General features: G+C 37.4%; 3 protein-coding genes across 6 annotated transcripts; 2 read left to right on the top strand and 1 right to left on the bottom strand.

Moving 5' to 3' along the window:
- Nucleotides 1–7: 7 nt before the first annotated feature.
- Nucleotides 8–4304, top strand: LOC7481497 (calmodulin-binding receptor-like cytoplasmic kinase 1). Of its 2 annotated transcripts, none has more exons than XM_002313362.4 (6): nt 8–567; nt 900–1138; nt 1330–1498; nt 1792–1881; nt 2199–2497; nt 3606–4304. In XM_002313362.4, the coding sequence occupies exons 1-6, from the start codon at nt 333–335 to the stop codon at nt 3927–3929; spliced, it is 1356 nt and encodes a 451-aa protein (XP_002313398.2). In that variant the 5' UTR covers nt 8–332; the 3' UTR covers nt 3930–4304. The 2 variants fall into 2 exon arrangements, with proteins under 2 accessions (XP_002313398.2, XP_024464147.1); XM_024608379.2 differs by having other exon boundaries at nt 422–567; nt 921–1138.
- A 410-nt stretch (nt 4305–4714) lies between these two features.
- Nucleotides 4715–12509, top strand: LOC7481498 (alpha-glucan phosphorylase, H isozyme). Its single transcript, XM_002313363.4, has 15 exons — nt 4715–5382; nt 5472–5651; nt 5998–6174; nt 6275–6360; nt 6576–6765; nt 6993–7085; nt 7744–7928; nt 8053–8170; nt 8257–8385; nt 9062–9280; nt 9374–9577; nt 9846–10004; nt 10734–10997; nt 11507–11697; nt 12185–12509. The coding sequence occupies exons 1-15, from the start codon at nt 5143–5145 to the stop codon at nt 12309–12311; spliced, it is 2562 nt and encodes an 853-aa protein (XP_002313399.1). The 5' UTR covers nt 4715–5142; the 3' UTR covers nt 12312–12509.
- Nucleotides 12510–14102: 1593 nt separating this feature from the next.
- On the bottom strand, nt 14103–16764 carry LOC7481499 (serine/arginine-rich splicing factor SR45a). Of its 3 annotated transcripts, none has more exons than XM_024608380.2 (6): nt 16584–16764; nt 16022–16143; nt 15787–15895; nt 15515–15664; nt 15006–15069; nt 14103–14919 (listed from the first exon to the last, which is right to left on the bottom strand). In XM_024608380.2, exons 2-6 carry the CDS (start codon nt 16141–16143, stop codon nt 14249–14251), a joined length of 1116 nt encoding a protein of 371 aa, XP_024464148.1. In that variant the 5' UTR covers nt 16584–16764; the 3' UTR covers nt 14103–14248. The 3 variants fall into 3 exon arrangements, with proteins under 3 accessions (XP_024464148.1, XP_024464149.1, XP_024464150.1); XM_024608381.2 differs by having other exon boundaries at nt 16028–16143; XM_024608382.2 differs by having other exon boundaries at nt 16034–16143.
- Between the last annotated feature and the right edge of the window lie 1138 nt (nt 16765–17902).

The following is a 17902-nucleotide window of genomic DNA, read 5'->3' as shown; positions in this document are numbered from 1 at the left end:
TCTTTTGTTTTTGGTGCAATACTTCCAGATTCTAATCTTCCTGGAGGACTGATAAGGTCGGTGACTCGGTATAATTAATTGGTTCTGTTGACCCGGCCATTCAATTTAAATTTCTGATTGGGACTGTGGGAGATTACTGCAATTATTTAGGTTTACGAAAAGCTTTAAATAACATTTTTGTTTGAATTGGTCGCTGGAAGAATAAATCAGGGGACATGAAAGTCACGAACTCCCTTTATTTTTTGGTTTAAACAAAAATCAACTACTTAATAAGCTCCAAGCTGTGATTGAAAGCCACAACGCAATCGTACAAGACGGCCGTAGCTCCGAAAATGAAGAAAGCGTCTTCTCCCCATCCCCCTTACACGAACCCAACAAAACAGGTCTCTAATCTCCAATATGAACTAAGCAAGCGCCCTAGCAAAAATCGTTCTGTCTTGAGCTATGTCAAAACTGCATTCAAAAGAGTGGTTGGAGCCTTTACAATTTTGCTTCCCAGGAAAAGCAAGGCCGACGACATTGTAAATGATGCAGGCAAAAGCAACAAGCAAGTCGGAGGGATATCCTGTAAGTTATCATCTTAATTTTCGCTCAATCTCCATGTATATCTCTCAAAAGAAGTTGCTTGCTTGGAGGGCTGGCGCGTATTTCACAGAACATGTCATGCTGTGTACCCTTTTCCTAAAGAGAGACAAGCTCTCTCCATGATATACAAAACAATTACCCAGTTTAATCAATTAGGTGTGATGAAAATACTCGTAGTTTGGCTATGAAATTACAGCATTCCAGGAATTTTTGAAGTTGAGAAAAGTCGAATGACATCAAAAGTCAACCTTTATTCTCTGATTGTTTTCCAACAATTTATTGCATCAGACACTAATCCTCCTTACAACCTGCAGTTTCAACTGATCTTTCAACAGGAAGTAAGAGTTCATCGGTATTCAAGTCCTCTAGTACCCATGGATCTTCCAGTGCCACAAGTGGAATGGTTGGGGAAGGTGGTTTCTCCATTCAAGAGATTTTTAAGATGACCGATAATTTCTCGCCTGCAAATAAGATTGGAGACGGTAGCTTTTCTACCGTATACAAGGGGAGGCTCAGGGATGGATCTTTTGTTGCAGTGAAGCGTGCTCAAAAGGTATATTACGACAGAACAAGAGATGCGACTTCAGTAACCCTTAAATCAGTTTCTGTTTTTTTGGTTAGATGTGAATATTATAACAAAAAAGGAAAAAAAGGGAAGAAAGTGAACTCTTGTTTATTTTTTTAGAAGCATAGAATTGGTCCATCTGCTACCGCTGTTGGTAATTACTTGAAGCTGTGTCGCAGAACACATATGACAAGCGTTTGTTACTGGAGTTCCAGAATGAAGCAATTACCCTGTCCAAGATTGAACATCTGAATTTGGTGAGATTTTATGGATACGTGGAGCAAGGAGATGAGCGAATCCTTGTGGTTGAATATGTTGGCAATGGAAATCTTCGAGAACATCTGGATGGTAAGTGAAGGAGCAGTAAGTTTTCAAATTCCAACAAATTGATTTTAGTCTGTAAGATCCAGAAAATCAGATACAGGGTACAAGCCCTTCAATGTTTTTCAACTGTTAATACATGGTTATCACACTACAATTGCAGGTTGTTATGCCAGAAGCTTAAAGCTTATAATTATAACACCCAATTATTACCAATTCGCTTTCCTTTTTAACAATCAATTGAAAATGTATTTCAGCAGCAGAAAAAGTACTCCTGTAACTATTTACTAATGTGTTTAGGATGGCATTGCACGATGCAGGTAAGAAAGGAAGTATACTTGAAATTGCTGAACGGCTAGATATTGCGATTGATGTGGCTCATGCAGTCACTTATCTTCACACGTATACAGGTACAAGCTTGTTTTCATTCAAAGTTTGTGCTGATCTGATTCAATCATACAACATTAGCAGCATCATGACCGATCAATTCTGGATGGATGTTGCATTTAGTTTATATTTGGTATCAGTGAATGGATTTATAATCTCAAATGTAAGTAGCTTGCTTGTTTGAAATTTTCCAGCAAGTGTGGTTATAAAACATTATTAAAAAGCTTAGCATAACTGTTTTGAGATGTGTATCTGTTCACTTATTTGGAACATCTTTTTGATTCATATTCTGGATCATAGAAGCTTTCAGAAATCTGAATTTCACTTGTTTAATTGACAGATCCTCCAATAATCCACAGAGACATAAAAGCATCGAATGTTCTCATCACAGAGAAACTCCGAGCCAAAGTGGCAGACTTTGGGTTTGCGAGATTGACCACAGAAGGTTCTGATGCTACTCACATTTCTACTCAAGTCAAAGGAACAACAGGCTACTTGGATCCTGAATACTTGAGGACATATCAACTCACTGAAAAGAGTGATGTCTACTCTTTCGGTGTGCTTCTTGTTGAACTGATGACAGGAAGACACCCGATTGAACAAAAGAGATCGTTAAAAGAGAGAGTCACCATAAAATGGGTAAGAATTGGAGCATCCCCGGATACTTCATCTTTAGATATGACAAACTATGAATTAACACCTGGATATCTGTACACATTGCAAACATTCTGTCACCAAGAATTTAGGAATGGTAGCGTTTGCAGTCAGGGCCATCAAGGTGTCATTCATTCTATCAGTCGAGGGAACATGGACAGCTTGTTTTAGTTTCTGAATTAGATCTCCGGGTTCACATATGCTAGGCAATTGATTCTGGTATATGAGTTAATACTTGCATTACAGCAGTGTTGCAACTTGCCAGTCCTGCAAATACAGCATAATCTGCAGTGCAAGTATATTGTTTACTCCCATCAAACCATATATAGCATTCATGCCTGGTTCACATAGATTTGATCACATTTTGGAAACATGTCTATTAGAAGGTGCTTGCATTCGATAAATACTATCATTCTGATCTTTGGGTTCACGTTTCTATCAACCAGCCTGCTGGGTTATAATAATCATAAATATTATTGGTACAAATATTAGAAAAATGCGGTTTAGTCTTGACAGTAGGGAAGGGAAATGATGGATGATACATGGATTCAAGTTCTGAAGCCGCTTGATAACAATATTGTTCATCTGTCTTTCATGCTGAAGATGAGTTTTGAGAATTCCTCTGCTCAGAAGGTCTCAGCTCATTTTCTGCTTTAACTATGCCTTTGTACCAAATAATCCACAAATTAATCCTGATTTCTTATCTGCATTCTTTTGGTTAGTACTTACAAATTCTCCCTCAACTCAAAACTTCCGTTGGCAAGGTTCTATTTAAAATAGAAAAAAACTTAGTGCATGGATATCAAGGGAAAGTTATATTAAACAAATCAAATTCTTGCTTAAAACAATTTTATGTGTTCATAGGATAGGATATACAATATTTGGTAACTGGCCCATCAATGCAAGCTATGTGGATTATATAGGTAACATGTTGAACATCGCACGGGTGGAGCTCGAACAAAATAATCCACTTCCTGTGTATGGGACATCCATGTGCTGTTGCTGCATGTAGATTAATGAGAATACCATCATGCATAAGATGTTGCTATCATAACATTATGATGTAATGCGCAAGAACACCTTTCCTGTGCAGGCAATGCAGAGTTTGAAAGGAGGAGATGCCATTTTTGTCATGGATCCATTACTAAGGAGGAGTCCTGGATCAACCATGGCAATGGAGAAGGTGCTTAAATTAGCACGCCACTGCCTAGCACCTTCAAAACAATCAAGGCCTTCCATGAAGGACTGCAGTGAAGTGCTATGGGGAATTCGAAAAGACTTGAGAGCAAGTGGTCCATCTTCTTCTGCTTTCATTTCTCACCAATCTGCAGACTTTCCTCGGAGAAATGAAAAAAAGAGTCGAGAAGCAGCATTTGGTATTGAAGATGGTGGGGGCTATAAATTCATTTCTGCATGAAGCGGTAATTTATGGGATTTGCTTGTCGATTCTCTTCTGTAAATTTCCCGTGAGGAAAAAAGAGAACCCGAATCCTACGCATAATATTCATGCTGATAGCCGATAGGCATGAAATATAGATGAACCTTTTTTTTCCCCCCTGAAAAGGAACCGCCAAGACCTCTTGTGGGAGAGGGACATGAGTGTCAGTTAAGCCGTGTTAAGTGGATGGTCTCTCCACGTCGGATACCCCATAGTAATATTTAACAGGTTGTATAGAATCCAAATGAGTGGTTGTGCCTTTGACATTTGCAATCTCTTTGGCATCAGTAACCTCACTGTAAGCTAATTTTGTTTAATTGTTATTCTAACAGAAGTACTGAAAGACATCTCAAATCCTGCCTGCATTCATTCTATTAACAGGGGATTTTCTCTCTGTCAGCCTTCGTGTCTGTCTTTTGCGACAGAAACGCCATGACAGGTTAACTGGTTCTTAATTTTGTTCGATGACTCTGAATGTGGCTGGGTGCAGTATCGAATGATCAAAAGCTCCCAAGGCTGATGATATGGAGAAGAGAACTGGAATCTTGCAACAGACATTTAATCAAAATCACGAGTGACAAAAGGCTGGCTGATTTAACCATTCACGGCTCTTCTCCATAAAGACCCCTCTCAAGAATCCTGTGACCATGACATGACCCATCTTCTCGTGTGTGGAGCCGACCTGTGGAGAGTGAGGTGATAAATACATTTGAGATCCGGATTTCGAGCCATCTTAGGTGTTCGCGCTTTCACACGATGCCGCCACATGTCCCGTACCAATGACCGCCTCCCCTATCTCCAATAACGTGCCGTGTCTCCCCACCCTTCACTCACTCCCATGCTCGCTCGCTCGCTCACTCACTCACTCATGTGACTTGAGATTCAAATAAAGGCAAAAGAAGGAAAGAAACCTCACTCGTCTCTTCTCCAATTACGCAGATTTTTTCCCCTTGCCTATACGTTCACATTTTGTCCTTTTCCCTTCAAATATCTCAGCCTTTCCACATATTCTCACTTTTCCTCGATTAGAATTAGACCCCACCCCTCTCTCTACAAAATAAATATCTCCTCTCCTTGATTTTTCTCCAACTTGCCTCGCTGATTGCCAAAAACTCTCGCTCTCTCGCTCGCTTTTTAAAAAAAAACTTTGAAAAGCTTATTGAGAATCAGTTGGGATTTTTTAGGATCGATAATGGCTCCTGCTAGTGTTAAGCCCAATAGTGCTGGCGCTGCTACTAGTACAGCAACAGTGTCCGCGGTTTCTTCTTCTAAAGTACCTCCAATCGCACGCCCATTAGCTGGTGAACCAGAAGAGGTAGCATCAAATATAAATTACCATGCACAATTCAGTCCTCATTTCTCTCCTTTCAAGTTCGAACCTGAACAAGCCTACTTTGCCACTGCTGAAAGCGTCCGCGATCGCCTCATTCAAGTAACTAACTCTCTTTTTTTATTATTAATATTAATTTCGCAAACTGTTTGTTTGTTTTTGTGGATATGATAAATTGATTGGTGGCGCAGCAATGGAATGAGACTTATGTTCATTATCACAAAGAGGATCCAAAGCAGACTTACTATTTGTCAATGGAATATCTTCAAGGACGAGCTTTGACTAATGCAATTGGGAATCTTGACATTCAAGATGCTTATGGTGAGGCTTTGAATCAGTTAGGGCATCAGCTTGAGGACATTGTTGAGCAGGTTATCATTTCTTCCTCTTCTCTACATCAAGCTTTCTATTATTATTTACTGGATTCTAATAATTGGTTTAATGGAATTATTTGGAAATTTTAATTGAATTCCCAATGCAGGTTGGATTAGAACTCCACAAGCAATGACAAGTAGATGATACATTTTTTTAAAAAAATATTAATGGGAATCCTATTCTAAGATAACCAGACGTGGCCAAAATGAATCTAGTTACTCTTGTTGGCCGGTGAACTGTCTTGAGAGGAAACTTGCTAGTTTGCATTTACGGTGGAGTTCAGTTTAACATTGGTCTAATTGAGTTAAAATAAGTAAAATGTTTAGTAATGTGATTTTGTAGGAGAAAGATGCTGCACTTGGAAATGGGGGTCTAGGAAGACTTGCTTCATGTTTTTTAGACTCGATGGCAACGTTGAATTTGCCAGCATGGGGATATGGTCTGAGGTACAGATATGGGCTGTTCAAGCAGCGGATCACCAAAGAGGGCCAAGAAGAAATTGCTGAGGACTGGCTGGAGGTTTGTTTGGTTGCGCTTTACACTGCTGTGATAAATGTTGTATATTTTATAGAAAGTTGTTGATGCTTTTGTTCTTCTTCCTTTTACTGGATTTGCGCAGAAGTTCAGTCCTTGGGAAATTGTCAGGCATGATGTTGTATTTCCTGTCAGGTTTTTTGGTCACGTGGAGGTTAATCCTGATGGATCGTAAGTGCTAATTTGATTGTAATGTTTTTTTTTTTTAAAAAAAAGAATTGAATAGATTATCGTTCAATTTAATGTGGTTTCAGGTTGCCTTCATGGATGAAGGGATCAGAATTTCTTTTTTAGTGTGCTTTTCTTTCTCATGCTTATGTTCATTTTGCTTTTTTTAAGATATGGAGCTTACTGCGTGATTGTTTCATGTTGTATATAAAATACAGCCGAAAATGGGTTGGTGGTGACATTGTGCAAGCTCTAGCCTATGATGTGCCAATTCCAGGATACAAAACCAAGAACACCATTAGTCTTCGTCTCTGGGAAGCAAGAGCTTCTTCTGACGACTTCAATCTATTTCTATTTAATGATGGACAGTATGAATCCGCTTCACAGCTTCATTCTCGAGCTCAGCAGGTTGGTGTTTCAACTATCACATCCGAAAGGATGCTCTGGCCAGCATTTTTGGCTTATTTTTTAAGAACAGACCCCACTCAGGAAACCAAAGTGGACCTTGTTTCTCTCTTTTTGTCAGTTTGTTGCTTATTTGAGATTAACATTCTTTCAGATTCAATAAAGTATGTGCATCCGTGCAGATTTCACATGTTTTCTGAAACACTAGTTTAAAAATTGTGCATATGCAGATTTGTGCTGTTCTTTATCCTGGGGATGCTACAGAAAATGGAAAACTTTTGCGGCTGAAGCAACAATTCTTTCTGTGCAGTGCTTCACTTCAGGTTGGCAACTTACTTTTGATATTTGTTCTTCTTTAGTGTTAATGTGGCTTCATTCCTCATAGTTTTATGTATGCCTTAGCATCTAAGTCTGCATCATGCCTTGAAAGTGGCGAGGAGAGGAAAAGGGGTCTAGGGGTTACACTTAAAGAATTTTTACCAGAATAGTTATCTCTTTGCATTCTGGACATATCTGGTCAAGTGGGCATTTCACTTTTTTTTTTTTTTGCTGCACTGTTACTGCATCTTACTTCATGAAAGGCAATGGTAGCCACTTTTTGTCAAAAGGGAATCTGCAATCAGCCGTTGTGCATGCTGAATCAAACTAATGGGATGCCAACTTTCTTGTTAAAGGAAACCCAGAGTACTTTTAGATTTATTGCTCCAGGAGAAAATTAACGTTTTCTAGGATTTTATGCTGCTTTTCACTCTCAAATGATGTGAAGTTGCAGTTGACTATAGAGAATTTAATCGGATTTTTTTTTTCCGAACTGCAACTCACTTTAATGTTCTACAATGTCTTTCCTGTCACAAGCACCACTATGATATCTGTTGAAGGATAACTTCTTCTTTTTTTGTTGAAATGCAATAACTACAAAGTTCAGTTTCTTGTGCTTCAAATCTCCATGACAGTTAACCCTGATGTTGGAATCAATTGCAGGATATTATTCTTAGATTTAAGGAGAGAAAAAATGAGAACGGATCATGGAACTGGTCTGAATTTTCTAGCAAGGTCGCTGTACAACTGAATGATACTCATCCTACTCTTGCAATTCCAGAGCTGATGCGATTGTTGTTGGATAATGAAGGACTTGGATGGGATGAAGCTTGGGATGTCACAACTAGGTGCCTTTTTTCAGGATTTAATTTTGTTTTCCAGCTATATTTTTCATCTTGCAACTTCTGGTCATGTCTTTCCATGCATATTTTATTCGATTCATTGAATATTTTGCATCAATATTTTAAACAGGACAGTTGCTTATACCAATCATACAGTCCTTCCTGAAGCACTGGAAAAATGGTCACAGTCTGTAATGTGGAAGCTTCTCCCGCGGCATATGGAAATCATAGAAGAGATAGACAAGAGGGTACATCACCTTTTTTTCTCCTCCTTTTTCTCCACATCTGTTTTTGCAGTATTGTGATCTGGAAATAAAATATGAAAATCTTGCAGTTCATCACAATGATACGCACCACTCGACCTGATCTTGAGAGCAAGCTTCCTAGTATGTGCATCTTGGATAATAATCCTCAGAAACCAGTTGTGCGGATGGCAAATCTATGTGTGGTATCTTCACATAAGGTAAGAGGTCATTTGGAAATCTAATCACACAGTAGCTAACTATATCCATTAACTGTCTCTTAACTCCTCCAAATAATGATTGGGCCTGATAGGATTATTTGGTCGCCTTTCAACTGCAAACATAAGTCATCTCTTGCTTGGCATGCCATAATTTCTCCCTGAGGGTAGATCTTTCACCTTAAATTTAAATTTCTCTTGATTAGAAAACAAAATCATCACAGGTGTAGACTACAAAGTAGAGCCCAAATACCTAGTGTTGCAAGATAATGCTAGTGGTTTCTTGTTTGCAACATACATAATGGTAGTTTCTTTACCCGTTTGTCATCAATCTTTTGAGAATTTATTAGAATATTTTAATTCTAAATTAGAATGTAGAATGATTTTCTAATAATATGATTTTTTTATCACATTACACAAGATTGCCCCATGGATGCATTCGGCAACCAGGGGTCATGGACCAACCATAAAACCCTGTTTAGAGTTGTAGAGTAGTTGATGTTGGTAATGATCAATCATAGAAGAAAAAATGTGAAGTAGGATGTTTTGTGATTTCTTGAGCCCCTAAACATCCACATACAAGTCACTTCTAAGCTGAACCTGGCTTCATCTGAAACTCCTTTGATAAATTTGAAAAACAAATTCTTAATTTCTATACTTTGTGATTTCTTACATATAGGTGAATGGTGTAGCTCAGTTACACAGTGATATACTAAAGGCTGAGCTATTTGCAGACTATGTCTCTATATGGCCAAAAAAGTTCCAAAATAAAACCAATGGAATCACTCCTCGCCGGTGGCTTCGCTTTTGCAGTCCTGAGCTCAGTAATATAATTACAAAATGGTTGAAAACTGACCAGTGGGTTACCAACCTTGACCTACTTGTAGGTCTTCGAGAGGTGAGTACTTACAATTCGTGTGAATTCTGTACGTGGGATGGTTTCTTGCTATTGTAATGGATCCAGATTCAATACTGATGCTTCCTCCAAAAGTTTGCTGAAAATGCAGACTTACAAGCTGAATGGTCATCTGCCAAGATGGCTAATAAGCAGCGTTTAGCACAGTACATATTGCGAGAAACAGGTGTGAGCATTGATCCAAATAGTCTTTTTGACATACAAGTCAAGCGCATCCATGAATATAAGAGACAGTTGATGAATATTTTGGGTGCAATATATAGGTACAAGAAACTAAAGGTACAAAATACAAAACATCCTTTTCGTTCTGATTTGTGCTTATTATTCAAATTAAACAGTTTGTAGACCAAAATAAGGTTATTTCAGCATGGATCACCTATTGTCATCATTGTAATCCACCTGTACAACTTCACCTATTACGTGTGATCATGATGATATCATTTGTGGCCGTCGTCTTTAAATTCTTCTATTTTCTTACCAATGTGTGGTTGGGAGAAAGAACATGCATTGTCTATCTCTGAACTTCCCTTAAACTGAACTATGGCAGGAGATGAGCACTGAAGAGCGGAAGAAAACAACTCCACGTACCATTATGTTTGGAGGAAAAGCATTTGCAACATATACAAATGCTAAAAGAATTGTAAAGCTGGTAAATGATGTTGGCACTGTTGTCAATACCGATCCTGAAGTCAATAGTTATTTAAAGGTATGTTGTTTTTTACATTTGATCTTTCTGAAAATAAGTTTTTACCGTCTGCAAACACTGAAATACATCTTCAGCAGTAGGAAAACAAGGCAGCTACACTGTTGACAAAAATGATTTTTTGCCATTATTATGGGGTTAAAACTTTGAACACAAGTCAAGACCCCCAGATTGGTTGAACCAGTTGACCTTAGATCGGAAAAGTGTCAACAAAAAAATGCCCCACTGATGGTGGATGCGCAATATACTGAATCAAGTAGTCTTAAATGGCATGGACTTCCTATTAGACGAATCCACTTTGAATTTTGGATTTTCCAAAAGCTTGTTTATCTTTTTAATTATTCTTAGTTGCTTCTGTAAACAAGTTGTGTTATGCAATTTACTTGGATTGTTGGATTCTTTCTCCATTTTTCTCTTCCAGGAAAGGTAGCACATTTTTTGTCACCTCAGTATTTGAATTTTCTGTAGTCTGTGTATAAAGAACCCAACAGTTTCTTTCCCATAAGGATTGAGACATTTTGAAACTTCAGATGTTATTAACCTTCTCATCTTTCATTTATCCCTTGATTAACTTCTGTATGTGCTTCTACTATTTTGATTTTGCAAGCCAGTGTGTTTGTGTGTTTCAGCTTGCTCAATGAGATTTTGGTTTGTGTGTGTGCTTTATTGAATATTTGTTTTCATCCATGTGGCATATTTAAACCTATGTACCATGAATGACTGAATTTGCAGGTAGTATTTGTTCCAAATTACAATGTATCTGTGGCAGAGATGCTTATTCCTGGAAGTGAGTTGTCACAGCATATCAGCACAGCAGGCATGGAAGCAAGTGGCACCAGCAACATGAAGTTTGCACTCAATGGTTGCCTTATAATAGGAACCTTGGATGGCGCTAATGTTGAAATCAGGGAAGAAATAGGAGAGGAGAATTTCTTTCTCTTCGGTGCAACAGCAGATGAAGTCCCCAGACTGCGCAAGGAAAGAGAGAATGGATTGGTAAGAAACTAGCAGTTTCAGATCAACAAACATTCGTCTATATAATATGAATTACCTGACACTTGATGAAGAATCTATGAAGGGCATCTATTGATTGAAAGACTACTACTCATCCTAGTCAGAGAAATGTAGCTAGAGCATTAGTCTTGAAGCTGGTAACTTACTAGAGCCAGAAACTTGGACTAGAGCAGTAGGATTTAGTAGCAAGTCAAAAATGATAAAACCATACTGGAGACGTTGCTTTTTAAAAGGAGTCATGATTTCAATTAAATGATGTTTATTGCAAGGAGCTTCCTTAAATTGTTTGAATTATGTGCCTGACTGCCTGCACTGCTTCAAAAGAAGAAATCTGAATGACTTCCTTGTGAAATAGGATGAAGAATATAATGCTCAACATCATTTCTTAGCTTAATCTAATCCCCCTACTACCTTTCCTTGAAAGTGTTAGTATACAGGTGTTTCTAGGACCTTATTCTCTTGTCTAACACTAGTCCTTGCTGATTGCACAGTTTAAACCAGATCCTCGGTTTGAAGAGGCCAAGATGTATATAAGAAGCGGAGCATTTGGAAGCTATGACTACAACCCACTTCTTGAGTCTCTAGAAGGGAACTCCGGTTATGGACGTGGAGATTATTTTCTTGTTGGCCATGATTTCCCAAGCTACATGGATGCACAGGAAAGAGTAGATGAAGCTTACAAGTAAGGAATTGCTTTCCCTAGTTTCACATTTCATCAGTTTTAATGTTTTAAGGTATGTATTCCAGTATTACTATGTCTTAAATGCGATATAGCGTCCATCACAACAAAAAATTCTTTTGTAACTCACTTGACATGATTGCTATTTTCTCAGTCATGGTTCTATATCCAATATTGCTTGAAACTTTAAGCTGGTTGACAAATATGTCACCCACTCAATAGCGCAAGCATAGCTAGAAAGCCAGCTCCTTTGCCAATATTTTTTAGCTATTTATTAAGAGAATTGCAGGCTACAAAAGAAGACGGAAAGCATTGGCCAAAACCAAATGCATGAACTAAAATGGAAAAGAGATAGCAAGAAAATGTTAAAAAAACTAACTCCGCCTACACTTTTGACTTTTGCTACAATCTTGCGCAAGAGAGATTATTTGACTTGTAAAAGTTACAGAATGGCCCTGACCTCTAAAATTTGCCTATGTTTTGCTTGCAGGGATCGTAAGAGGTGGTTGAGGATGTCTATACTTAGCACCGCTGGCAGTGGCAAATTCAGCAGTGATCGGACAATTTCCCAATACGCCAAGGAAATCTGGAACATAGAGGAGTGCCGGGTACCATAATTGCTACCACAACCACACGCTGTCGTTCAATTTATGATGTATATGGTTGTAGTCAGGTCAAGTGAGCAAATAAAGGGAGGATAACAAGACAGGGACCATATCTTTCTATCAAAACATGAATCTGTAGAAAAATATCAATAAACCAGATGTCACGCTTCTGTGATACTTTTTCTTATGAACTATATTTTTCCTATTTTACCACAGCGTTCTACTTTTCTAGCAAGTAATGATGTCACTATATTTACATAATGCGGTTATCCCTGGTTGCTTGATGGAAGAAAGGAAGAAAAACCACAAGTAATTCAAATAAGAAAACACTTTTTCATGCTAGGGGAAGGAACAGAGATGGGTTTGATGGCCATCACACTCAGCAAAATGGAGTTGTAACCCAACGGTCAACAACAGATCCTTACAGGTAATCACAAGAACATGTCTGGCTCCTGTACAACTGGTTAGCGTTTTTCTCCTTTTTCTTTTTACCTCTTTCCAATTTTCTTGCACTCGTCATTTTAAACATTAATCCATATATCACTATATTATTCTACAAAACAAGTCTCTTAAGTAAAAATGAGAACCTTCAATGTCTAAGTTAACAACAAAACGTAGGAGGAAAATAATGTATAAAAGAAGAGTGAAAACGAAGCAGAACGCATGCTGTGGTCTATGTAAGTGGATGTGTTGTGTTTTATACCAGGTGATCTTTATGTAATTTATATACCATGCGTCACTTTTTTTTTTCTTTTTTAAATGTGGGTGTTTGAGCCAGTTTGCGTGACTAATCATACGGGTTCTAAAATTAATAATAATATAAGTTTTCAATAATCCCGAAAAAACTCGAACTAACTATTAAAAAATAAATTCTGGGCCATTAAGGTTTTTTATATTGCTTCACCTATATTTTTACTGTAGATCTTAGGGTCACGGATGACCGTGCAATTAACATGTTAGGACAAGTTCATTTGAGCGCCCATCTTGTTAACTTTTGAGACAGAGATATTAGGTAGGTGTTGCACTGATAACATGTGAAAAGGAGAATCATGGTAATGGTATATTGAGCATGTCTTCAACCTCCTGTCATGTCGAATATGAGACTTTGCCAACATGAAAGAGTCAATGTGCTTGCCGGCTGGCCACCTTTTTCTTCTTTCTCTCTTTGATTTTTTTCTTTTCTCGTACTTTTCTTGGTGGGTTCAGTTGTGCTAGGGTTGTCTCTTTCTTTCCTTTATTATTTTTCTTCTCTCCCTTATTGGGAAAGTCAGGTCAAATTGACGACTGGATTTTTTTTTTGTTGAAGAATCAATGACTGAAATGAAAATTAGCATAAGAAGTGTGTGGCGTGTGTAACAACATGCTAACACGTGCTTAAGCCTGTTGCTTTAAGGCGACATGCGAAGCCGTCAAGCCTTTGAGGATAATCTAATCTGTTTTAGTGTTTTGTTGTTTTCCAGTTGGGTCAATTGGGCTTTTTTCTCTTTTCTTTCTTTTTTATCCTCCTCTCCTTCTCTTTTCTTCTTTCTTTCTTTTCTTTGGGCTTGTTTGGATCCATTAGACCTTTCCACCCGATTGAGTTTTTTATTTTTAATTTCGTGTTTCAGGTCACCCCACAACATGGTTATAGACAAACTATCTACGTCATCTCCTTAAATCTGAAAAATAAAAAAGAAAACACGAAATATTAAGGTATTTGTTACTGTGAAATGTGGTTAAATATTAATTGGTGATTTGTTCAACAGATTATATTCAGAAGAAGCGTAGATGAAAAGGTTACTTTAAACATACCAACCACAAAAATGCATAAAGGAAAGTCTCTTATTTCTAATAAGCCAATAGTTATTACCTATTGGAACTGTCACTGGATATACACCTAAGCCACTCTAATATACAGAAAATTACCACCCACATATATATATATGGTCTGCACGCGCCTCAATTTACTTTCAGTGAGATGGAGAAGCTAGCTCCGAGCTAGGGGTGACAGAGCTAGAGGCACATCTGGAAGTAGGGCTTGCACTGCTGCTGTCTCGAGAGCGCCCCCTCCTCCTCAAGCTATTCCTTAGCCTTGGTGTAACGCTTCTAGAATAACTCCTCCTCGAGCTCCTCCTTGGTGCAGGGAATTCACTGCGTGAATAGCTGCTTCTCCTTGAGCTCCTCCTTGGGCTAGGGGAGATGCTTCGTGGATAACTCCTCCTTGGTGCAGGGGATATACTGCGTGAATAGCTTCTCCTTGAGGTCCTCCTCCATGGGCTAGGGGAGATGCTTCGTGAATAACTCCTCCGAGCCCTACATGGAGTAGGACTGCGAGATACAGAGCAATAGTGGTGTCTTCTATAGTATCTGTCATCTGGTGAGTAATGCCTTGAGTAGTAAGGTGAGTACGACCGGTCATGCCTGCTGACAGGGGACGTACTATATGGAGATCGAGATCGAGAGAGGTATCGATGATGGTTATAGTAGTAAGGAGAATATGATCTGTGTCGGTGGTAACATGGGGAGTAGGATCTATTTCTGTTACGTTCAGATGAATAACGTGGCGACCGACTCCTGCTCCTCCGCAAAGGAGAGTGGCTAGGAGATCGATAAGGAGAATTACTAGGAGTCCAGCGATGCACTGCAGGGAACGAAGAAAAAAAACATATGGACCAATGACCAAGACAGTATAAAACTAAATTACAATAAGCGAGTGAGTCATCATACCACGAATTGTTCTCAGCCCCAAATACCTTCCAGGAGTAGGAGTCCGTCCTCTCTTCCGCTTAGCCTGCAACAAATTGGATAAATGAGTTCATTGAATTGCAATTCTTTTACAAAAACAGCACATATTAATTAGGTTGAAAAAACATTTTCTTATTTATGGGATATTAAAAACAGATGTTTAGCATATAACAAGCAAAATCAATATTATAGAATAACTTCAAATTGCACATGATTTAACAGCTGAAAAGAGAGAGATTCAGGGCATACAACCCTAACAGTCTGACACTTGTTGAAGTGTTTGATTTGTTGTTTATTGGAGAGTGATGAAGAGCTGCTACGTACAGCTGACCTGCTGCCACAGAAGCTTCAAGTGGAAAGAAGAAAACAACTTTCAATCTCATAAGAACTTATAGGCATCCAGAGTTTCCGTAGGAATTGAAATAGAGCTAAGCAACCAAAATGCAAAAACCAGGACCACTCATCAAGAAAAAAACAAATGAAGATTTTACCTTCTCCACTGTAATGACACGACCCTCAAGAACCGATCGGTCCAAATACTTGATACAATGATCAGCCTCCTCAACAGTAGACATAGTAACAAACCCAAACCCACGAGATTCTCTTGTCCATGGGTCAACGACAAGATGAACATCAATTACCTAGAAAGAAAAAGAAAAAGAAAACTTGATTAGTTAATTCAGAAACTAGAAAGATTCAACTATGCAAAGAAATTAATAGCATTCCAAAATTAGTAGGAAAAACAATAGCATGGTATCCCTACCGTTCCTTCGGCGGAAAAATGCTTCTCGAGTTCCTTCTTGGTAATCCGAGGTGACAACCCTGTCACATACAAATTGTTACCAGGATTCTCCACATCCCTTGAGTAGCTCCTACAAACCAAATCAGAACATAGAAGAAATGACAACATTAGACAGGCATAGACTAAAGAAAACAGTATATAGAGAGATTGCCAAAAAGCAGGCAGCTTAAAATGCATATACGAAACAAGACATTACCTGGACCTGGACCTTGACCTTGACCTGGAGCTCGACCTCGACAATGATCTGGAGTCAGGCCTGCTGTCTCGCCTGTATGGGGAAGGCGAAAGGGAATACCTTGACCTTCTGGTGTACGACATCTGCACCAAATTCAATAAGAAAAACACGAGCATAAATAAACAATTACAAAGAACACACTATCAATAACTAATTACTGAGATCGTAAATTTCCCCATTTCTAAAAGGAATCTTAATATCTTATAATTCAATTAACTGCCATATATAATTTTTTTTGTGATTTGATTTTAATTTAATAGCGTGCATCGAATTTGATCCACAAATATTGCAATCTTTTACTAATTAAGAGATCATCTCCTAAGATCCCAAGCAATCACTTAATTATCACAAGTAATGCATAACTGATGAAAATCCAAGCAACTAACCCTAATCATGAATAACAATCAAGAACTCAATTAATTACAATCCACGATACTTAATCAGGATTCATGAAAATTGGAAAAAATAAATCACAGGATTATAAAACAAAATCAAAACGATTGAGATGATAGAAGAAACTTACCTTGAGAATAATGAGATTGAGGCTGTTGATAGTGTTTCTCTTCTTTTTTTTAATGGTTAACAAGAGAAAGATTGCGGTCGTTTTTAAAGAATGCGCAAGGGCGAGAAGTTCTCTGCAGTATTCTGAGAGAAACAGAAGTTTCTGGAGACGCGGACGTGTCAGCACAGTACCATCCCGTTTAATTTGTTAGGAGCGGATATTATTAACGTGAAATTGAGACCACAGAATTAATAAGAATTTGGATAACACGTGTTGGATATCGATTGCGCAGTTGTGAGAGTGCTTGGTTAGAATAATGATACTAAATTACAGAAAGACCCTTGATTTTTTTATTTATTTTCTTATCTATCAGGGTCATCCCTTAAAATTCTTTTTCGAGGTTTGATCATAGGTATTTGCTTCACCAATTTCTTTTTTACGTGATTGCTCCTGCATGTGATTCTTGTCCATTTCTTTCCTTTATCCATAATCAAAGCTACAAAGATCTCTCCATCCCTCCTCCTCTTTTTTTTTTTTTTTTTTTCGTGATTGTTTGAAAATGTATTTAAAAATATATTAAAATAATTTATTTTTAATATCAATATATCAAAACAATAAAAAATTTAAAAAAATAATTTAAAATTAAAAAAATAATTTTTTTTTAAAACATAATCCAACAACAATCCTTGGTATCATAATATCTTTTATATATATAGTTTTAATTTTGTGTTATAATATTAGATTTGAGAGATATATTTGTTAGCGTCATATATGTGTTGTGTTACTTTTGAGTCAATTTATATATTAATTTTTATATATTAATTGAGATTAAATTTTTCATTATATAACTTTGAAAGCCTAATCCTTACATCAATTTAGTATATTCAAATGAATTTTAAAAATTCTCATGGATGCATGTTCTTAAATTTAAATTTCAAAAATCTTAAATGAAGCAAGCCTTTTAAGCCACTAAGACAACCCTTTAAATTTTAAATTATTAATTATCAAGTATTTATGATTTTGCAAGTAGTATTATCCTGAGAATTTAAAATATTATTCAAAACTGGAAGGTTACGACTTACGAACGGGTGAAGTGTCTTTACCTACTGTGTTGTGAACATTTATCTTTCTCCTGTCATTCTTTGAATTCAACTAGCTTTATTATAATTGTGATCATTACCAATGATCAAGAATAATTTCAATATATAACCAATGTTCAACTCTAATTTCCATAAATAAGTACATTATCATATCAGAAAAGAAAAATATTTATTTCATAAAACATCGTTTCTAAATGGTAATGGATTAGTAAGTATCTGTGTTTGAATAACGCAAAGTTT

This window comes from Populus trichocarpa, chromosome 9, assembly GCF_000002775.5.
Source record: "Populus trichocarpa isolate Nisqually-1 chromosome 9, P.trichocarpa_v4.1, whole genome shotgun sequence".
Lineage (NCBI taxonomy): Eukaryota > Viridiplantae > Streptophyta > Magnoliopsida > Malpighiales > Salicaceae > Populus > Populus trichocarpa.
The sequence above is the reverse complement of the archived record's forward strand: the minus strand, read 5'-3'. Positions and strand labels throughout refer to the sequence as shown.